The sequence below is a fragment of the Gorilla gorilla genome, chromosome 21 (genome assembly GCF_029281585.2).
Source record: "Gorilla gorilla gorilla isolate KB3781 chromosome 21, NHGRI_mGorGor1-v2.1_pri, whole genome shotgun sequence".
NCBI lineage: Eukaryota > Metazoa > Chordata > Mammalia > Primates > Hominidae > Gorilla > Gorilla gorilla.
The window spans coordinates 43,941,035-43,964,381 of NC_073245.2; the positions used below are offsets into that span (position 1 = coordinate 43,941,035).

At 48.5% G+C, this 23,347-nt stretch overlaps 1 protein-coding gene across 15 annotated transcripts in view; it reads right to left on the bottom strand.

Moving 5' to 3' along the window:
- The window catches only part of BCL2L1 (BCL2 like 1), a 60,072-nt gene extending 41,490 nt beyond the window's left edge, over positions 1-18,582 (bottom strand). The window contains exons 1-2 of one of the 15 annotated variants that reach the window (XM_004061954.4): positions 18,310-18,582; positions 16,231-16,906 (exon numbers count right to left, since the gene is read on the bottom strand). In XM_004061954.4, the coding sequence (XP_004062002.1) occupies positions 16,231-16,794 (564 nt within the window). In that variant the 5' untranslated portion in view covers positions 16,795-16,906; positions 18,310-18,582. Of the gene's footprint in view, positions 1-16,230; positions 16,925-16,992; positions 17,158-17,193; positions 18,214-18,309 lie in introns of those variants that run through there. The other 14 variants (XM_063702202.1, XM_004061953.5, XM_019017331.4 and 11 more) reach the window with 14 other exon arrangements.
- Between the last annotated feature and the right edge of the window lie 4,765 nt (positions 18,583-23,347).

Here is a 23,347-nt window from a genome sequence, read left to right on the forward strand (position 1 = left end):
TCAGATAGGGGGACTGAGGCTCAGAAATGGAAAGGAATGCACCCAAGATCTAACAGCTGATATGTAATAGAGACCAGATTCAAACTCAACTCTGTCTGATTCCAGAGCCCATACTTCCAATTAACAAAATGATCCCCTTTTCATAAAGAGCCCCAGCACAGTGCCTAACACACAGCAGAGACTTTATAAAGGGAGCTATGGTTATTATGTCATTGTCCCTGGAGTTTCCAGCTGTAGATGCTGTAGAACCCAGAGGAGGGGACCTCTCTTTCACCCTAAAGGGATCTGAGAAGGGTTTAAAGGTGCTGGGTGCCAACTACAGGCTTTGCTTGGGAGTCCCAAAGGTTTCCCTCACTGGGGCTTGGGATACTAATATGGAACCTACACTAGCACCACTAAATCAGACCCAGAAAGTTCCCCCAGGTGTCCAAACACCTGCATGAACAGGCAGGCAGTTTCCTCTAGGTTGACTTCTTGTCTGGCCCTATACATCTCTCAGTTTCATCACTCAGCCACCAGCCCTGGGTCTCATGTGTGCACCTGCTGCTTGACCCAGTCCCAGGAGACACTGAGCCTTAGAATTGGGCTCCTTCTCTCGACCTTGCCCCAGAGGCTATTTCTGAGTGACTCCCTGGGACTTCCCTGACATGGTAACCCCTAGGGCTCCAACTGAACGTGGGTGCTGTGAGCAAGGGGAAATTCTTCTGAGCAGCAGATGGAGAGTGGGTAGAACAAGAGGCAGTTGTTCTGGATCAGAGATAAGCATGGGGTGAGAACCATAGTACACTGGATTTTATGTTTAAGCAGCACTGATCCTCGATAGTTCAGAACTCCCGCACTGAAGTCCAGCCTAGGCAGGTAAGGACAACCTGGAGCCAGGCATTAATACTCACTTCTACTTCCCATCTGAGTCATATTCAGAGTCTGGCCTTGCCTGGTACTTTGACTGCAGAAGGCAACCCATGGCTAAATCAAGGCACCTCAAGCCTCATAGAGAAAAGGGAAAGACTCAGCATTTGCTGAGCTTTTACTCTGCACTAGGCAATGTGTAAGTGCACTTTACATGTACCATTAATTATTAGGAATGTTTGTTAATCCAGTCACTAAACACTCAGCCACCAAGTACTAGGCCCAGCAGTAGCTGTTAAGAGTGAATAAGACATAGTTTTTATCCTCAGTAAGCTCAGAGCACCTCGTTTAGTCTTTCTCCCAACAACCCTCTGAAATGAGTATTACTTCCACTTTATAGATCTTCAAGTTTACAGAGGGAAGTAACTTGTCCAAATTCATGAAGCCAGTTAAGTGATAAGATATTTCTTCTACTCAAAAAATGCTTGTTGACTGAATGAATGAATGAATGACACAGCTATGGCTGTGACTTTAGTCAAGGAGTAGCAACAAGACCAAATATTTATAGTTCTCAAAGTGCTTTTTCATCTATCATCTCTTTGGGCCTCCCTGCTAGCCCATGAGGGAGGCAAGGCGGGTGTTATCTTTCTTCAACATATGAGGCAACAGGCAGAGCTTGGGCAAGAGGCTTGAGGCCACAGAGCAAACAAGGAGTGAGTGGGGCCATCCTGGAAAAACTCCAGAGTTCCCACAATGCCATGTTTAATCATTCAAACCCGTGTCAAGCACCTACTGTGTGCCAGGCATGCTCCTACCCACTTTAAATACTTAACTCATTAAGTCTTCCACTCAGTCAACAAAAAAGGAGGACCCTGGGAAGATAAAACAAAATATGCCCCATTGCCAAACGCCTAGTCAACAACACTGGCCAAACCTCTACTGTGTACAAGGTATGACTTGGGCCTTGTAGAGGAGGTAGGGGACAAGGTTGTGAGCCAAGGCCCCAAGCTTCAGGTACCTTAAAATCTCTAAACTCTTGGTCCAAAGATATCCACATATTCTGTCAGCCTGAAAGTTCACTCCTGGAGAGTAGATCCAATAGCAATGACAACAATTTGTTTACCAGTGATTGCAATGTGACAATAACAGTAATAATAGTAGCTTGTTATACTAAGTAATTACTATGTGCTGGGCTCCTTGGTAAGTGCTCCATGTATCTTTTCAACTATTTTCATGCTCTCAAGAGTGTTTCAAGAAAAGCGCTGTAGGCCGGGCATGGTGGCTCACACCTGTAATCCTAGCAGTTTGGGAGGCTGAGGCGGACAGATCACCTGAGGTCAGGAGTTCGAGACCAGCCTGATCAACATGGAGAAACCCCGTCTCTACCAAAAAAACAAAATTAGCTGGGCGTGGTGGCGCATGCCTGTAATCCCAGCTACTCAGGAGGCTGAGGCAGGAGAATCACTTGAACCTGGGAGGCGAAGGTTGTGGTGAGCCGAGGTGGCACCATTGCACTCCAGCCTGGGCAACAAGAGCGAAACTCTGTCTCAAAAAAAAAAAAAAAAGGAAAAAAGAAAAGCACTGTATATTGTTACCTCTTTTCCATACATGAGGAAACTAAGGCTGGGAAAGATTAAGTATTTGCCAAGGATAACTATTAAGCAAGTAAGACTCACCAACTCAACAACGGTTTGTCAAATTTCGTACCTGACTCTTAACAACGATGGAATTTCTCCCAAGGAGGCAAGGCAGACACCAGGAATACCAGGAGCAGCTGCTGCCTGAGAGAGTGGGGAGCCTCCAGAGCCCCCAGAAGAGTCTTCCTAACCCCTTTCCATCAGGTTTTAACATCACACTGAGATGGGGAGGTAAGGAAAGAATGGTTAGGTGTGCTCAGTCTATCCTTAGGGCAACAAGGGTCTGGCCCTCTTCGTTGACCCTCAAGGGAAGAAGTTTGTGACTTCCCATTTGTCACTCACCAACCCTCTAGAGAGAGACAGAAGGGGGCAAGGGCATGGGAGTATTTTCTCCCTGGGGTTGGGGGGTACACACAAGGGAAGAAGCAGCAGCCTTACTGGCTCTTTCCTCCCCTGGGCAAGAAGCCTGTACATGTGATACAGTGTATGTCATTCACATGGAACCCCCTTGGGGAAATGCCAAGGTACCTTTTGGACCCAAGAAGCCTCAGAGAGGAGAGACTGGCAAAGCCCTGAACTGCAAGCTAAGCTGACAATTTCTAAGCATTGTAACTAGGTCATCAGGTTCCTGGAGAAGCCAGCTGTGGCTGGGGGATGGGGAGGAAAATTTTGCAGCCTACCAAGATCCCTACTTCCCTTTAGGCCCCACCCTCCCTGAAATCTGCACCTGCTCCCAAACTGACCCCTCCCCCCAGCTGAGCCCAGCTGTCAACGGCTCCCAATGCCCCGCCCTGCCTTCCTTAGGCCAGAACCATGGGGGCCTCTTGGGCAGGAGGTACCTGATTGCCACCTGAGCTTTGCAGAGAAGGAGCTGTGGGGCAGGGAAGGATTGGCCTCTCCTAGAAGATATTTCTTGCTCCACCAGGGCAGCAAGAAAGTTAGGCCCCTTTGGGCCTACCTAGGGTACCCTTCCTGGCATTGTCACTGCAGGTGGCAGGAGACAGGTGATGTTTACCCTGCTGAGGCCAGAGTTGCCAAAAGGCTTCAATCAATCCTTTGAATCTGCACCTGGCCCTGAGTCCCAAAATAACAACCAGGGCAGCTTACCTGATCTGCAGGTTGCAGGTGCCTCTGGCTTTTCTCTCCCTGCAGCTCTGCCTGCTGAGCCCTGGCTGGCAAGAGATTCTTTTTCTCAGTTAGGGGTTACTGAGACCTAACTGCATCCCACAGGTGCTCTGGGCCTCTCCCCATTAGGCCCACCTCTACCATCAACCATCCCTCTGTCCAGAGGCCTCTGTCATCAGCCACCTGGTTTCTTCCCTGACCAACTTTATTGCTGACACAGACCATCTTCGGCTCTAGCCAGTCTGCCTCCTCATCATCTCTCAAATGCTTCATACATACTCCACCCTCCAGTTCTGTCTGGGTGGTTCTTACCCGTCTGGCCTGCTCGTGTGTGTGTGCGTGTGTGCGCGCGTGCACGCGTGTGTAACTAGCCTGATCTTTTTCTTGTGTGTGTGTGTGGCAGAGTCTCCCTCTGTCGCCCAAGCTGGAGTGCAATGGCATGATTTCAGCTCACTGCAACCTCCATTTCCCAGCCTCAAGTGATTCTCCTGACTCAGCCTCCCAAGTAGCTGGGATTACAGGCGCCCACCACCACGCCCTGCTAATTTTTGTATTTTTAGAAGAGACGAGCCGGGTGCGGTGGCTCATGCCTGTAATCCCAGCGCTTTGGGAGGCTGAGGTGGGTGGATCACGAGGTCAGGAGATCGAGACCATCCTGGCTAACACGGTGAAACCCCGTCTCTACTAAAAATACAAAAAAAATTAGCCGGGCGTGGTGGCGGGCACCTGTAGTCCCAGCTACCTGGGAGGCTGAGGCAGGAGAATGGCATGAACCTGGGAGGCGGAGCTTGCAGTGAGCCGAGATCGTGCCACTGCACTCCAGCCTGGGCAACTGAGCAAGAGCAAGACTCCATCTCAAAAAAAAAAAAAAAAAAAAAGAAGAGACAAGGTTTTGTCATATTGGCCAGGCCAGCCTTGAACTCCTGATCTCAAGTGATCCACCTGCCTCAGTCTCCCAAAGTGCTGAGGTTACAGGTGTGAGCCACCACGCCCAGCCACAGCCTGCTCTTGTTACATTCTTTTCACCTATTTAAACCCATCATGGTCCACATCTTCTTAAGACATAACAATGCCTAACATTGACTGAGTATATCAGACACTGTGTGAGGTGGTCTACACAGTCACTTATTCAACAAATATTTGCTAAGTGCCTCCTATGTACCAAGCACTCTGCTAGATGCTGGGGATGAGAGACAGGATAAAGCCCCTGTACTCTGAGAGCTTATGTTTTACTACAGGAGACAGATGGTAAACATGTAAACATGGCGACCTCTAGGGAGGTGATATCTGAGTTGATACCTGAATGATAAGAAGAGAAAGAGCCCTGATCAGATCCATAGGATGAGTGATACAGGCAGAGGAAAAACAGCAAGCCTATAAGGAAGAGATTACTATCATCTTCATTAAGAGATTAGTATTATCTCCATTTACAGACCAGGAAACTGAGGCCTCAGTGGAAATTGTACAAAGCTACGGTGCTGAGAAAGCTATGATTATTTAAGCTGTCAGTGACTTCTCTCCTTCCTAACCTTTCCACTGTTGATGCAGAAGACAGTCTGGATTGGCAATGCAGTTGGCTAGGGAAAGGGTGCAGGTTGATGATACAGGCTGAGGGTGGAGGCCTCTGGGCCCAGTAATCAACTGGGTAGCTGATGGTGGAAGCTGGCCCATTTGGCAGAGGCCCAGGGCCCAGCAATGCAGCCTCAAGCCATTCACCAAGTGTTTGGGGTCTATTCCTACTGCTTCAAATGAGTGGGCTTCCTTAGGGGCAGAAACTTTTTTTGTAGCCTAACCTGTATCTAATAATAACAACCCTTCATGTTCATTGAGCAGGCCCTGGCTGAGTCCTCACCCAACCGCGGGCCCTGAGCCAGGTAGTCAGGGTAAAATAAGCCAGTCTGGGCTTGTAAGAAGCAATGACGCTTTTGTATCAGACACATCTGAGTATAAGACCCAGCTCTGCCTCTTAGAAGATCTGTTACTGTGGACACATTAGGGAGCCTCTCTGAACCCTAGATTCTCCATCTTCACAGGAGAGCATTTGTGAGAACCAAGTAAGATGATTATATCGAGGGGATAAACACAGCACCTGGCACAGAGCAAGTAACTACTCAACCCATAGTATCTGTTATTATTACCAAAAAACACACTTACATTTCACTTTCTCATTCATGCCTCACTTACTCTGGTGGCTTGGCATTATTCTCTCAGGCTTATGGATGAGAATTTGAAGCTGATTTGCTTTGTGTTATGCCACCAGCAAGGAGTCAAGCTGTCTCAAATGTGAGGCCAGAGTTTTGTCTGTGTATGTGTTGAAGGTGATTAATACATATCAACTATAATGAATCTTGCCTGGTGTGTCTGGCAGCTGAGGAGAAGGATAGATGGCACATGTAGACTGATTCAGATGGCAGAGGGACACCAGCAAGACCCAAGGTGTGGAGTATGGAAACAGACCATTGAGGGATGGGACTCAGTCTCAGTTACCACAATATCCACAGTATCACTAGCATTTAGCACATTACAAAGCATTTGTCAATATTTGCTGATTTAACAAAAGAAATGAAACTCCAAGGACAGCTCCAAGCCACACATCCAGCTTTAGGAGAGGCAGACAGTATTGATAATACTGCGTTAAAAGCCAGAACATGAATTCTAAGTCTGATGCTGCCATTTACTGTGGGACAAGACCCCTTATCTTAGTTTCCCCTCTGGAAACAGGGCTGAACATACCCACCTCTCCTACTTCACTGGGAAATAACTTATAAAAGGAGTTTGGTAAATTGAAAGTATTATCATGCACATAAAAAGAATAATCATGACAATACAGACTACTAAGACAGTAGAGTGTGAATCCCAGCTCTTCTTGGTACTAGCCTGTGAAGCTCTGGGTATATCACTTTTCTCTGAGCCTCAATTTTCTCAACCATAAAATGAAGGTAACAACACCTACTTTGCAAGATTTTTAAGGACTGGAGATAAAAAGGACAGGCTTCAGAGTAAGAGAGACCTGGTTTCAAATGCTGACTCTGCCTATGGCTAACTATAAGCCCTCCCAAATCTCAGTGCCTATAATGATAAGGTTGTTGGGATAGTAACAGAGACAGTGTCACTAAAGGCTGTCACATAGTGAGCACTGGATTAATGCCAGCAGTCACCTAGACAATAGCGCACTGGACGAGGGAACACAGCGGAGTGTTTAAAAGGGGGAGGTTGGAAGCTACCCTCCCAGGCTTTGCCTCTTACTAACTGTGCTACTTTGCATAAATTGCTTAACCTCTCTGTACCTCAGTTTCCTCATGTGTGAAACAGGGATAAAAGAACCTACTTCAGAGTGCTGCTGTGAGAATGAAATCTATTAATACATGTAAAGCACTTTGAACAATGGCTGGCATAGAGTAAGCACTCAATAAGTGTTAGATACTATTAATAGTAATGTTAACAATAATATTAATCACCAACTGGAGTAAGAGGGAGGGACTGTTTATCCTGGGACATGGGTGTCCCATGAAATAATTACAGAGAAGTCTCAGCAGCTGTTTGTAGGCAAGTTTTTAGCCTCGAAGACTCTATGGAAAGGACACGAGGCTGGGGGCTCCTGAGCAAATATCCCAGTCCCACTGACCAGGAGGCCAGTCTCTAGGGAAGCGAGTCAGGCTCCTTGGAAGGGACACTATGTTCCTATCCCTGCCTGACTCGGGGGAACAAAGGCACGTGTGTATGTGTGTGTGGCCAGGGAGGAGGGAGGAGAATGTTTCCCTTTCAAGAGAGGAACAAAGGATCTGAGGCATAGTTGAGTGCGTTCCAATCCCCTCCCAGGCCAGCTCCCATTCCTCAGATGATTGTCCAACAAGGTTTTCAACCTTCTAGCTTCCTCCTCAAAGGTGACTGGGGGAGGGGAAGGCAGGCTCTGTTTCACTCCACCCTTTATCATCAATTTTCAAGAGGCAGGATTTATATGTGCCAAACCTCAAGTTATCTCTTAAGAATCCCATCCTATGCAGGGGTGGGGTGGAAACTCCTAGGGGAACTCAGGGTTAATGGATGACACAGGGCACCGCAAGCAACAGGTTTAATGCTTCCCCTGGACTCCAGGGGAAGTCCAGGACTGAAACTGCTAATGCGTGATGGAGCCAAGGAGAGAACCCAGGAATTCTAACTGACCTCCCTCACAGCCTAGCCTAGGGTAGGGATAATGGCCTGGCAGAACCAAGTAGAAAGGCATTTTCTAAATCTTGAAGGGATGATCACAGCTGGAGGGAGAAGCCAGGTGAAGGAGGAAAGGGTAGGGAGCAAAGAAAGTAATGGACAAGAGGAAAGGCAGGGACACATCCAAAAAAAGTAGTTTGGGGGGCGGACCTCTAGGGACATTGCTTTCCAGTTTCCACACTCTTGCCGGCAGGGCTGGGACAGGAAGCAGTCCATGGAAGTCATCGCAATGGCATTTCCTGAAGAGCTGGAGAAAAACCTCCAGTTCCGAGGGGAGCACTGGAGGCTGCCCAAAAAGCTGTGTGGCTCAGAGTTCGCTGTAAGGCTCAAGCTTGGCCCGAGAGTCTCATCAGGGATGAAACCAAATAGCAGACGGTCCCAAAGGCAGTTTCTTTATACAAAAACACAATTTCAAAAATCAATATGTAAAAAAAAGAGAAGCCAGATGATGTGAGTGAAGAGCCCTAGGATGATATGAAAGCCTTAAAAGAATGAATTAATTCACCCAATCTTCGGAAAAAGGTGGCATTATTATAGCCATTTACAAGTTAAAAGACTTGCCCAAGGTCACACAGCAAGCTAGTAGTCAAGTTCCAATTTGAAAGTCCAAAAACTGCCTCTTCCTCCTGATGTAACCTTGGGCAAGTCAATTCATCTTTCTCACCTGATTTCTCTCCTTTGAAACGGAGATGTCATCCTTCCTGCTCACCTCTCTGGGTGGTTATAAGGATCAAAAAGGCAAGGTGCATCTGAAAGTGCTTTGGAAGCTGTAAGGTGTTACATAAATATAGGGTACCACTATTGTGGGCTCAGTGATAAACTAGCCTGCCTTGACACTGGGTTTAGTTAAGGTGCTGACATATCTGTCAACAGGAGAGAGCCATTTTAAAATATAACTAATGTGAAATATGCTGTAATGGTGGAATCTGCCACAAGGCCTAAGGATAGAGAGAACCAGCATTCCTTTATTGCCTACCAAACCCTCCATCTTGCATAAAGGGAAACTGGGGACTGGGGGTGAAGTGACTTGGCCAAGGTGAGACTGAGAGTAGAACTGGGATTCCAACTCCAAGACCAGTGCTTACACCACCATTGCACACAAACACTGTGGAGCTCCTACCACAACAGAAATGCTGCAAGGGCCTGCTCTGAGATGTGCTGATGGGTCACTATGGTATTTAGAAAAAGGAGAGTGGATGCTCAAGATTCCGTGAATGGGTCTCTGACATGCGTTCTGTGGAAAGATAATAAGAATAATGATACCAACATGGCTCCAGGCTTTATGCATCTCAGGTATACCTCACTGTGTCTTTACCATCGCCCCCTGTGAGGCAGGTATTATTATTTGTCCCAAGATTCAGAGAGGTAAAAGGAGCTTGCATAGGTAGACATGGATGAGTTGGGAACTGAACTCAGACAAATTTCATTTACTCAGACAGAAATACTGTTGGAGTGGAAGAGGACCATTCATCAGGATATCACATTTGGAGAGAACTATTCCCAAAGAACATCTATCTTACTTAACTTTGATTCTAGGACCTCCAAGTAGTTGAAAAATATGGTTTCCAGGATGGCTGGACCCATCAATATACCATGTGCAAGCCTGGTCTTATTCTCCAGTCCCCCTCTCACTACACCTCCACCTCTAGGTCCAAGCCACTATTCTTTTTCACCTGGCAATTGCACCAACCTCTTCACTGGGCTCCCTGTTGCCACCCTTAAGAATACAGACCAGGCCTGGCACGGTGGCTCACGCCTGTAATTCCAGCACTTTAGGAGGCTGAGGCGGGCAGATCACGAGGTCAGGAGATCGAGACCATCCTGACTAACACGGTGAAACCCCGTCTACTAAAAATACAAAAAATTAGCCGGGTGTGGTGGCAGGCGCCTGCAGTCCCAGCTACTTGGGAGGCTGAGGCAGGAGAATGGCGTGAACCCAGGAGGCGCAGCTTGCAGTGAGCAGAGATCGTGCCACCGCACTCCAGTCTGGGAGACAGAGAAAGACTCTGTCTCAAAAAAAAAAAAAAAAGGAATACAGGCCATTCCACCAAAGCCAAATCCTCATCATGGTCTGTAATGCTGTATGCGATCTGGCCCCCACCTACTTCTCCATCCTCCTCCTCAACCATTCCCTCCCCACCTTCTACCCTTTTCCCCTTTGCTGTTTCTTCTCCAGCCACATTGACCTTCTTGCTCATCCTTGAAAATGTCAAGCATGCTCCCTCCTGAGTCCATTCCCTCTGCTTTAAACACCCTTTGCTGTAGGGTACCTACATCATCCACCGCCTTACCTCATTTAGCGCTTGGCTCAAATAAATTTAGGTAATACTTTTGTTGGGACTCAGGACATACCATCCCAAAATATGACTGTAGGAAAACAGAATATGCCACCCCAAAAATATACTTCTTTGGCATATTTTGAACTGGTTATTCTGAGAAACTGCAGACATAAGAGTAGCTCTGAAAAGCTGTCCTTTTGTAAAAGAAATTCACATCTAAAAAGGAAATCTACACTAGTAAAGGTATCTGTATTAGGAAGAGGGCTGCTCCAGACAAATTTTATTACCAGAGAGACTTTTTATTTTTATTTTTTGAGACAGGGTCTTGCTCTGTCACCCAGGTTGGAGTGCAGTGGCGTGATCTCGGCTCACTGCAACCTCCACCTCCCAGGCTCAAGTGATCCTCCCACCTCAGTACACCCCCTCAACAGTAGCTGGGACCACAGACACACGCCACCACCAATTCTTTCCCTCATCCTGCCATAACTTGGGTTGCTGCCACTCAAGCCCCTAACAGAAGTCCCAAGCCCCATATTCTTTTCTGTAGCTCAGGATGCTATATAAGCTTCAATTATCTGACCCTTCTTTGAGCCTCATATTTTGTAGGATTCCTGTGTACAACTATGTAGTTAATTATTTTTCCTCCAGTTAATCTGTCTATGTCAATTTAATTCTCAGCCCAGCCAAAGGACCTAGAAGGGTAGAGGAAAGCCATTTTTTTCTCCCTTACACCTTCTTTGATCACTCTTTTAAAACTGCAGCCCCACCCTCCCTTGCTAGACATGCCCTATGCCCCAACCTGCTTTATTTTCTTCATAGCATGTACAATCATCTGATATAAACATGTAATTATATATTTATTGCCTGTCACTCCTCATTGGAATGTGAGCTCCATGAGGACAGAAACTTAGTTTTGCTTACTTTTGTTTACTGCCATACTCCCAGTATCTAAGACTGCCTGGTACACAGTAGGAGCTCAATAAACATTGTTTGACTCAATGAATGAATTATTAGGTAAATAGCCACTCCCATTATTGTTATTCTGGCTTGACAAGGGTCTGTTTCTTCAGAAATTTAGTGGGTTTCTCTTTCATTAGGTATCTGCTATGCCCAAGGCCTCTGCTCAGTGCTGAGGAAACAAGCATGGACAAGATGTGGCCTCCACCCTGAGGAGCTCCTAAATCTAGGACAGAGTAAATCTGTTAGAAATGTCTTCTCTGCACATAATTTAAGCTCTACCAACTGTTAACTTCTTTTCATTTATCCAAGTTTTGCCAGGTACCATACCAATAAAAAAAGACCCAGTCCCTCTTCCTCCAGATATCTGAAGCTGGTGATATTCTCCTGGGTCTTCTCTTCCCCAGGCTAAACAAAAAGACCCAGTGGGATTGCCTGACTCAGGTCTGCCAACTGGGAACAAGGAAGACAGACTGTCGGATAGAGGGGCAGAAGAGAAGAGGATCCAGGAGTAGAGTGACTCCTTCAAAGAAAAAAGAGGGACTCCTTAGGGAGGACTCTGTGGAATTAGGTTGGAGGTTGGGTGGGGACAGGGCCTCTGCTTAATTAAGGCAGTAGGAGATTATACTTCCGTAGAAAAGCAGTACACTGGGAATTACCCCTATGTCTAGCCACATTAAACTCAGGCAAAACCACAGTTGCTTAAAGAAAGCCCCATGATGGAAGGCTGAGGGCACTGGCAAAACCAGGGAGACTGACACAGAGGAGGACGCTCAAGCCCACTGGCCTCAGGACAGATATCTGCTGGGGGAAGGGGCAGAGATAACAACTGCTGCTTCATGCAGCCCAAACAAATCTGGGGACACCCATACAAAAGTCAAGAAAACCCTCCAGGTTCCATTGGAGCCCCCTGAAAAAATACCCGGGTAATTTTTGACAGAAGCTAAAGGGCTCTGTGGGGCTACTGGGGAAATTATTCCTAGGAAGTCTGGAAAACCCTGTGATGGTAACAGAATTTTAAGAGCAACCTCAAATGTACACTCAGAAGAAGTAGGTGTTTCAAGGGGGAGCCCCTGAGACACTTCTACTTAATTTTGGGACCCGAATGAGATTACTAAAAATTTCCACATTTGGGGTTTCTAATGGGGTTTCCCCAAGAAAACCACAGAACTGCCACTATCTGCAAAGGGAGCTGAGGTGCTTCAACTAAGCATACATCCATCTGAAGAAGCCAGATTAGGCAATAAGAGATCTACAGAAACTCAGACCACTGAGCCATACAGCTTAAGAAAGGCCAAGTTATGTTTTCTCCCCCAACACACTGTTCATTGCTCCCAACAATTATGTTTCTATCAGGCTAAAGGATTTCTTCAGGGACAGCAATCCCAAAGTGGCAAGGCCCACCTGGGTCCCTTCCCACATTCCCATTGGAAAGCACCAGAAACACTTGTGTCCCTTCGGGGAAGGTCATGTATACAACATTCCAGGTAAGTATCACAGGGACTTTGTTTCTTAAGGAGAAACTCTAGGGGGAAGAGTCAGTTCTCTGAGGGAAGCTGCCCATTCATTAAAGGGTTTCCACCCTACAATTATGGCAGGAGAAGGGCTTTTGTGCTAGATCCTTTACTCGAGTCAAGCTATGGCAGCTGGCTATCATTATTCCATTTTACAGGAGGGAGAGACAGATGGACAAGACAGCCGAACAGGTTCAGCATTTCATCAGGTGACTCCAGGCAGGCAGTAATCTGGCTAAGGGTCTACACTTTCAGTCCTTGAAGCATCACTCCACCACTAAGTAGAGATACCTGGGGCAGGCCACCTTCTCCCCACACGCACACCGCTGTCATCTATTGGCAGGGCCTGAGAGGGTTTTAACAATGAAAAAATTGGCCGGGGCCAGGCACGGTGGTTCATGCCTGTAATCCCAGCACTTTGGGAGGCTGAGGCAGGCGGATCACCTGAGGTTGGGAGTTTGAGACCAGCTTGACCAACATGGAGAAACCCCGTCTCTACTAAAAATACAAAATTAGCCAGGTGTGGTGGCGCATGCCTGTAATCCCAGCTACTCGGGAGGCTGAGGCAGGAGAATCACTTGAACCCGGGAGGCAGAGGCTGCAGTGAGCTGAGATCGCGCCACTGCACTCCAGCCTAGGCAACAAGAGCGAGACTCCGTCTCAAAAAAAAAAAAAAAAAGAAAAAATTAATAAGCAGCTCACTCTGGGCAAAACCCTGATGCCCACTTGAAACCTGCCACGTCTTGAGTTTTACCAGTGCCAGAATCTGAGGCTACCAACACGCCTCTGGGAACCTGCTACTGCCAACTATCCTTCCCATAGCTACCTGAACAAAGCCAGTTATCAGTCCAGAGTGAGCACCTTCACAGGCATGGTTTGCTTGGCCCAACAGCATCTCTGGCTTTCTGGGCCAGCATGTCTAGGTCACTTTATTACTCCCTGGACAACTTGATAGGATGAAAAATGTTGGCTTTAGAATTATGCCAACCTTGGTGTAAATTCTCATTCAGACACTTAACTGGCTGAGGGATACCTGGGGTCAGTCACTTAGGCACAAAGACCTTCATGTGTAAACTGGGAATAAACTCACCTTCCTTGGAAGGTTACTGTAGAATATATGAAACAGCATGCCGTTTCCATGAAGGAAGGTACCATGTGTGGCTTATGGCCAGCACCTAGTACACTGCTAGCTTCACAGTAGATGCTCAAGAAACATTGGTTGCATAAGTAGAGGACCTAACACTGTGCCTAGTACTTAACAGGTACTCAATAAAGACTAATTTCCTTCCCCTTTCCTGTAGGGATGCTAAATTTAGAACATAGCCCTGAGTAGAATAGCCCATAACTCCTACCCTTAAGGATCTCCCAGCCGCAGTCTCCAGGATAATTACGCGATGCCACCACAGTAGCCAGTCGGTGCAGCTTGGAACAGGATAATACCTGAGAGGAAGGGGGCGGGTACCTTCTACCCAGGCTCAAAGGATCCTGAGTCAAATGTTCTTTACTCCCTGGCCTTAGGGAGAGAATGCGTGCTCAGAAATGGTTCTGATATAACTGGCTCTTCCACACACATCCCCTCTGTTCACCAAGAGGAAGTGACATGTGGTATGTTGTCCAACGGGCTCTGATGATTCTTAAGCAAAGAGATGGAAGATGGAATTTCAACCCCATGGAGATCTAATAAACTTACCCAGAGTTGCTGTGTCTAAGACCTCTTTCATATGCACCACTGGGCAGCTGGCAATTCTCTGGTAGGGGTAGTCTTCTGCAGAGGCTGGCTAGCAGACCAGGCACCTCTCCCAGACTGCCTTTTGTTTATAGCTGGCAACAACCCACCTGGTATTAGGACCACTGGCCAAAGACAATAGTCAGGCAAAGTGGGCAAGCAGCCTCAATCCCTACTTGGAGATGCCTCAGAGGGTGTGTCTGCAGTACTGGAATCCTGTCCCTCCTGTAATCAGCTGAACAAATATTTGCCCCAAAAGAGAATCAAAGCAGGAGGGAACAGGAGAGGTCACTGCACAAACCAACAGGAACTATTTAATCATTTATCCCCCCAGAGAGTTCATTTACAGAATGGCTTTCGAGTCTAGTCAGCTAGCTCAAGAGAACCCACCACCTTTACCTCCCCTGACCCCACCCCAGTTATCTGACCTCTATTGACTTGACCCCCTTGCCTTTTACAAGAGCTGGCACAGACGAGTTGAAATTGCAAAGAAATGCAAAATGAGAGAGGGGGTGGGGTTCCAGGGCAAACTCAGGAGGTCTCTTGCTCAGCGGTAAAGTGAAGTGCCTGCCACACCCTAGGCCCAGCCTATAGACAGTTGCATTCTTGACATTCCTGAGTCCATGGTGCATGTCCCCTTCCACCTCAGCTCCTTCAATGGATGACTTATTTTCCACAGCTTGTTGCTTTTCTGCATACTCTGAGGGGATAGAACATCTCTCATAAACCCTGCACCTCCGCTAGGTAGGGAGATAAGCAAGAAAACAGGACTGAATTCACTGAAGAGCAAAACTTGCCTACAGTGACCACTGGTAAAGAAGCTTTCACCACCATCTCATCCTGGCTCAGTGACGGGCAGGAGAACTCTCCCTCCCTGGAAAGGGAATTTGCTGGTGTCAGTCACTGTGCTCACACTATCGCCAAGATTTACAATACTCTGTAAGGCAAGGAGAGCTTGCCACATTTTTTAGTGAAAGAAACTAAGCCTCAAGAAAGTAACCCAGCCTGTCCAAGGTCACACAGCTAGTTACATGACAGAACTGGAACTTATACCTGCATGTGAAGTCTGTTACTAAATCTCAATGTCCCACAGAGCCCCAAAGACTAGGTTCTTGCTTTGCCAGCAAACAGTGCTTGAAGAGGCCCCTGGGCTCTGGCCGGAAAGTAACAGGCAGAGCAGCTGGAGCTCCCTAACCGACCCCAGGCAATGAGGTGCAAAGTCCCCTGGCTTAATGTGTGACACAGCAAGTGCTCCACAAACAAGGCAACCATGCAGAAAGTCGCTCACTTTGGGGGAAATGAACTTAGGGGGCGCAGTGCAAACACAATCTGCACAGCCTACACTGCCCCAAAATCTGACAATTCTCAGCCATTCAACCTAGTGGGAACTCCTGCCTATGGCTATGCCCTAGTCTGAGAGGAGAGTGCCATACACGCAAACTTTGAAATAAAGGGAACTTGATTTGGGGGAGAGAAGCCCAGGATAGGACTGAGACCCCTTGGGGGGAACAGATGGAGAGGTCTGTGGGTCATTGATGCTCATCATCTTCTCCAGGCATTACACTCATCACCCCTTTGTGTGTGAACCATTGTATAAGGTAAGGGAAACACCGAACTAACTTCCTACCCTCACAGGTTTGGGACTTAATGAACACATAGGCTAGTTTTCTTTGCTGAGAAACTGGAACACAAGTATGGAATAGTGGAGTCATGGGGGTGACCAGGGTGAAAGATGCCTGATCTCTGAAGCACAGGGTCATTTGTATTTCCAAGGAGTTAACCTCTTGTGGTGAAATGAGGCCAGTCAGGTTTCCTCAACTATCAACGTCTCCAACAATCACCCAACACAACAGAAAGAGATACAGAAGAAGGGCTGTTGGGGATCTCTGACCAGAGGCCAAAGAAAAGGGACACACAAGGGGCTTGGTTCTTACCCAGCCGCCGTTCTCCTGGATCCAAGGCTCTAGGTGGTCATTCAGGTAAGTGGCCATCCAAGCTGCGATCCGACTCACCAATACCTGCATCTCCTTGTCTACGCTTTCCACGCACAGTGCCCCGCCGAAGGAGAAAAAGGCCACAATGCGACCCCAGTTTACCCCATCCCGGAAGAGTTCATTCACTACCTGTTCAAAGCTCTGATATGCTGTCCCTGGGGTGATGTGGAGCTGGGATGTCAGGTCACTGAATGCCCGCCGGTACCGCAGTTCAAACTCGTCGCCTGCCTCCCTCAGCGCTTGCTTTACTGCTGCCATGGGGATCACCTCCCGGGCATCCAAACTGCTGCTGTGGCCAGTGGCTCCATTCACCGCGGGGCTGTCCGCCAGGTGCCAGGATGGGTTGCCATTGATGGCACTGGGGGTCTCCATCTCCGATTCAGTCCCTTCTGGGGCCTCAGTCCTGTTCTCTTCCACATCACTAAACTGACTCCAGCTGTATCCTTTCTGGGAAAGCTTATAGGAGAGAAAGTCAACCACCAGCTCCCGGTTGCTCTGAGACATTTTTATAATAGGGATGGGCTCAACCAGTCCATTGTCCAAAACACCTGCTCACTCACTGAGTCTCGTCTCTGGTTAGTGATTCTCTTCTAAGATCCAAAGCCAAGATAAGATTCTGAAGGGAGAGAAAGAGCTTCAGGAAAAAAAAATAATTAATATGCATGCCATTTACCCTAAAAATTCCATTCCCCCTCCAGGTACCAGAACTGGTTTCTTTGTGGGTCTTACGAAGGTCTGGGTCTAGGTTCCAAGATACTTCAATTAAGTCAAATCGAAAGCACCAGTGGACTCTGAATCTCCCACCAGCCTTTTCTACCCCCGTCTTCTCCGAAATGCCTTCCTCGGAAAGTCACTCCCTGGGCAGTCCCCCCCGCCCCACTCCCGCTCCCCCGCACCACCTACATTCAAATCCGCCTTAGGCAAAGGCAGGCAGGTGCAGCCCCCGGAAGATCTTTTGTATCACAGGTCGGGAGAGGAGGTGGCTGCGGGGATGCCGGTAACTCAGCCGGCCTCGCGGCGGCTGGCAAAAAAACCAGCTCCGACCGGAGGGATCATGCGACCCGGCAGGCTGGGAGCCCAGAAGGCGACACAGGAATTGCGAAGCTCAGGAACCAGCCCCCTCGCTTGCTTCCTCCTCCATCGCCCGGATCGAGGGCGGCCGCTCCGCAGCCGCGGCCTCCTGCCACCCGGGAGCCCAGCCCCCTCTCTCTTGCACGCCCCTTGGCTCTCCGCCTCCTACTGGGAGCCAGGAGTACTCTCCCGGAGGTGGCTGGTATGGATTTAGTTGGTTTTTGTTTTTTTTTTTCTATTTAAGCACCAGCCCAGGGTGAGGTGGAGGCGTCCGAAACCCTAAAGGGACTTCTCAATGGGGTTCAAGGTTTCGGTGAGGGACGCAGGGAGGGGGAAACTGCCTCAGATCTGCAATCTGACTTTGGGAAGGCCACCCCCAGGCCTGTCTGGGAGGTTGAAGGCCGGAGACCCCCAACAAATGCCGCTGGTTTGCTCTGAATTCCCCAAAGGCCCAGAACGTGGCAGTTGGGGATTGCCGGGTCCTCCATTCCCCGCCCGGACACAATGGCCGCCGGCGCCCTGCACAAAGACTGGGTGAGGGTGAGGCGCTGGGCCTCTCCTCAGGTCAGGAAGAGGGGTCGAGGCCTGCTCGACGGCCCCACAGCTGAGACCACGTTTTCCTGGGGACAGGCCCAAAGTGGCTTTCTGGCGCCCCCGGGAGGGCTCCGGGGCCCGGGGCTGCACCTCTCCGGAGCCCAGGGTGGGCCGGCTGCGGCCTAGCGCCTTCTCGCGCTCACTAGGCCGGGTACCCGCCGAGCCACCGCCCCGTTGCTAGGCAACCGCCCTCCCCCGAGAGCGCCCCCTAGACCTTTCTGAGAGGAGGGGCCTCGCCCCCGGCGCTCCGCCCCAGCGCAGCCAATCAGCGAGCCCAGCCGGCACGGAAGCGGGACGGCGAAGGCTCCTATTGGGCGCAACGGCTGTCACGCACAGGGGAGGCGGCGCTCTCACCTGCGAGCCCCGCGAGCCGTAGGGGGCCACATCCCCCTTCATCGGCCCGGTAGCTTCCAGACGCAAGAGCTCTTCGCGGCCGAGTTCCGCGCCGCGGACCCGGGCCGGCCTACCTGGCTGCCGGCCTACCTGGCTGACTGCTCGCGCCGTCTCTCCCGAACAAGCCGGCCTCAGTTTCCCCTGAAGAGACAGGGGAACTTGCAAGCTCAGTCACTTCCGGTGCCGCGGCAACGCGCGCGAGCCCGAGACGCAAAGGGAGTGCGCGCCTTGAGTGACTGGCATCAGGACCGGGGAGAGATCGCCCCCTCGCGGTAGATCTGGGGAATCGGGAGGCGCAAAAAATCAACATTTATAATCACATTTCCATTTATTCATTCATTCATTCATTCAGTCAGTCAGTCACTCATCAGTCAATCAGCCTATTTCATCCGTCCGTCAGTTTATATATAGAAGAAGCATCGCCTTGTGGTTAAGCACTTTGTCTGGATTCTAACTCTGCTAGTTAGGCAAGTTTCTCAACTGCTCTGTGCTTCAATGTCCTCAATTGTAAAATGGGTAATAGTACCAACCTCTCTCGTTGAGCTATTGTGATGATTAAGAGAGTTATTAATTGTAAACTCCATAGGACAGGCCGGGCGCGGTGGCTCACGCCCGTAATCCCAGCACTTTGGGAGGCCGAGGCGGGCGGATCACCTGAGGTTAGGAGTTCAAGACCAGCGTGGCCAATGTGGTGAAACCCCGTCTCTACTAAAAATACAAAAAATTAGCTGGGCGTGGTGGCGCATGCTTGTAATCCCAGGTACTCGGGAGGCTGAGGCAGGAGAATCGCTTACAGGAGAATCATTTACAGGCGTGAGCCACCGCGCCCGGCCAATTTCCTTACACCCTGAACCACACAGTGTGTTATCAAATGTTTTATCCTTGCCAATTAGATGGGTAAAAACCGAAGGCACTTTCATATTTCTTTTTTTATTATGAATGAAGTTGAGCAATTTGTCATATTTTTTAGTCTTTCTTTGGAGGGTGGTGGATCTTGTATTGGTGAATTCTCTTCATATTGTTTACCCCTTTTTCAGGTGGTCTTTCTGTTGAACTCTTTCCTCATTTTTTTTTTTTTTGTTATTGTTGTTTGTTCGAGATGGAGTCTTGCTCTGTTGCACAGGCAGGAGTGCAGTGGTGCTATCTTGGCTCACTGTAAACTCTGCCCGCCAGGTTCAAGTGATTGTCCTGCCTCAGCCTCCCTAGTATCTGGGACTACAGGTGCACACCACCACGCCCGGCTAATTTTTGTATTTTTAGTAGAGACAGGGTTTCACTATTTTGGCCAGGCTGGTCTCAAACTGCTGACCTCAGGCGATCCGCCTGCCTCAGCCTCCCAAAAGTGCTGGGATTACAGACATGAGCCACCGTGCCCGGCCTTTTTTTTTTTTTTTTTTTTTTTTTGAGACAGGGTATGTCACCCAGCCTGCAGTGCAATGGTGTGATCTCAGCTCACAGCAGCCTCGACCTCCCCATCCCAGGTGATCCTCCCACCTCAGCCTCCCCAGTAGTTGTGAATACAGGCTCGCACCTCCACACCCAGCTAATTTTTGTATTTTTTGTAGAGAATGGAGTTTCCCCATGTTGCCCAGGCTGGTCTCAAACTCCTGGGCTCAAGTGATCTGTCTATGTCGGCCTCCCAAAGTCCTGGAATTACAGGCATTAGCCACCCACCACACCTGGCTCTGATTTACATTTTTTTGTTGTTGTTTTTCGAGATGGAGTCTTGCTCTGTCGCCCAAGCTGGAGTGCGGTGGTGCGATCTCGGCTCACTGCAGCCTCCGCCTCCTGGGTTCAAGCGATTCTCCTGCCTCAGCCTCCTGAGTAGCTGGGATTACAGGCGCCCGCCACCACGCCCGGCTAATTTTTGTATTTTTAGTAGAGACGGGGTTTCACCAGTTGGTCAGGCTAGTCTCGAACTCCTGACCTCGTGATCCGCCCATCTTGGCCTCCCAAAGTGCTGGGATTACAGGTGTGAGCCAGCGCGCCCGGTCTGATTTACATTTTTGAACCTATGGTGTCACAATTATCTCAATGTGAAAACTATCATTATGGAAGCCTCAGTGTGCTTTGGGAGCCCAGCAGAGGGCAGATAAACTCTGTCCACAGATAGGGGCTTTACTGAACTGGCCCTCAAAAGAATAGAATTTTGCTTGGGTGAGAAAGGATGTAGGAGCATTTTAAGCAGAAGATATTGCTTGAGCGAAGGCCTGGCAGCCCAGCGTGAGAGCCCATGGTGTCCTGGAAATAAATTGGGATGGCTGAGGGGAGTGGTGGAGAGGGGATGGAATATAAATGTGTATCCATGCGAGCAGCACATCAAATAGCACCAGAGGAGCCAGCAAAGATTTTTTTAAACCAGAAAGAACATGAAGAAATTTATATTTTGGAAAGATGGATACAGTATTTTGGAAAAAGAATTTTGCAAGTCTTGAAAATGGCTCTCAAATGATCTTTGACTGGAATCTAATTTAAAGAAAATAAGTTACATTTAAATCTAAAGAAAATAAGTTTTCTTTTTTATACTTCTCTGTGTTGTCTACACATAACTTTGTATTTTTTTTCTTTTTTCTTTTTCTTTTTTTTTTTTTTTTTTTGAGATGGAGTCTTGCTCTGTTGCCCAGGCTGGAGTGCAGTGGCATGATCTTGGCTCACTGCAACCTCTGCCTCCTGGGTTCAAGCAATTCTCTGGCCTCAGCCTCCCTCTTTTTTTTTTTTTTTTTTTTTGATACAGAGTCTTGTTCTATCGCCAAGGCTGGAGTGCAGTGGCACAATCTCGGCTTACTGCAACCTGTGCCTCCTGGCTTCAAGTGATTCTCCTGCCTCACCATGTTGGTCAGGCTGGTCTCGAACTCCTGACTTTGTGATCTGCTGGCCTCGGCCTCTCAAAGTGCTGGGATTACAGGCATGAGCCATTGCGTCCGGCTATTATTTTTAATTATATAACACTATCTAAAAACATGCTAACTTTGGCCGGGCACAGTGGCTCACGTCTGTAGTACCAACACTTTGGGAGGCCAAGGCGGGTGGATCATGAGGTCAGGGGTTCAAGACCAGCCTGGCCAACATGGTGAAAGTCTGTCTCTACTACAAATACAAAAATTAGCTAGGCATGGTGGCAGGTGCCTGTAATCCAAGCTACTCAGGAGGCTGAGGCAGGAGAATCACTTGAACCCAGGAGACAGAGTTTGCAATGAGTTGAGAGCATGCCACTACACTCCAGCCTGGGCAACAGAGTGAGACTCTGCCTCAAAAAAAAAGAAGAATCCCAGAAACAGACCAGCCATGGTGGCTCACACCTATAATCCCACCACTTTGGGAGTCCAAGGCGGAAAGATGCTTGAGCCCAGGAGTTCAATACCAGCCTAGGCAATATAGTGAGACCCCCTCTCTACAAAATAAAACAAAAACAAAAACAGAAAAAGAACAATTAGCCAGGCCTGGTGGCATACACCTGTAGTCCCTAGCAACTGAGTAGACTGAGGCAAAAGAATTGCTTAAGCCTGGGAGGTCAAGGCTACAGTGAGCTGTGATCATACCACTGTACTCCAGCCTGGGTGACAGAGTAAGACACCCTCTCAAAAAAAAAAAAAAAAAAAAAAGGGAATCTCAGAAACATATTGAATGGAAAAAATGGCAAAAGAATAATGTAGGAAGATTCTACTTACACATAGTTTAGAAATAGGCAATATACAATTTAGAGTTTGTAGCATCTAGCTTCCTCCAAGATGGCACCTAAATATCCCTGCCTCTTCATATTCATGCCTTTGTGTGTTTCCCTCCCACACTGAACCACAGTTGTTCTGTGTGACTAACGACAAATTGCAGCGATGGAAAGTTTCTTTCCCTCCCTTCTTCTCTCTCTCTCTTTCTTTCTTTCTTTTCTTGACAGGGTCTCGCTGTTGCCCAGGCTGTAGTGCAGTGGCACAATCACAGCTCACTGCAGCCTTGACCTCCCAGGCCCAAGCAATCCTCCCACCTCAGCCTCCCTAGTAGCTGGGACCACAGGCATGTGCCACCACACCCAGCTAATTTTTGTATTTTTTTGTAGAGACGGTGTTTCGCCATATTGCCCAAGCTGGGGGTATGTCACTTTCAAGACTTTGTTACGAAAGATTGTGGCTTCAGCTGGGCGCGGTGGCTCATGCCTGTAATCTCAGCACTTTGGGAGGCCGAGGCGGGTGGATCATGAGGTCAGGAGATTGAGACCATCCTGGCTAACATGGTATAACTCCATCTCTACTAAAAATAAAAAAAACAAAATTAGCTGGGCGTGGTGGTGGGCGCCTGTAGTCCCAGCTACTCAGGAGGCTGAGGCAGGAGAATGGCATGAACTCAGGAGGTGGAGCTTGCAGTGAGCCGAGATCCCACCACTGCACTCCAGCCTGGGTGACAGAGGGAGACTCCATCTCAAAAAAAAAACAAAAAACAAAAAACAAAACAAAAACCCCCAAAAGATTGTGGCTTCCGTCTTTGTGTTTGTGGTCTCTCTCTCACTCTGGGGGAAGCCAGCTGCCATGTTGGGAGCAGCCCTATGGAGAGGCCGACAGTCGTGTGAGGATCCTCTTGCCCCAGTCAAGCCTTCAGGTGATGAAAACCTTATTAGAGACCCTGAACCAGAACCACTCCATTAAGCTGGATTCCTGATGCTCAGAAATTATATGAAATAATACATTATTGTGATTTTAAGCTGCTAAGTTTGGGGGGTAATTTGCTCTCCAATAGTAGATAACATATATATATATATATATATACCTTATATACCTACGTGGTAAGAGAATAACAAACACAAAAGTCATGATAGGCTGGGCGCAGTGGCTCATGCCTGTAATCCCAGCACTTCTGGAGGCCAAGGTGGGCAGATACTTGAGGCCAGGAGTTTGAGACCACTCTGGCCAACATGGCAAAACGCCATTTCTACTAAAAATTTGCTGGGTGTGGTGGTGTGCACCTGTAGTCCCACATACTCTGGAGGCTGAAGCGTGAGAATTGCTTGCAT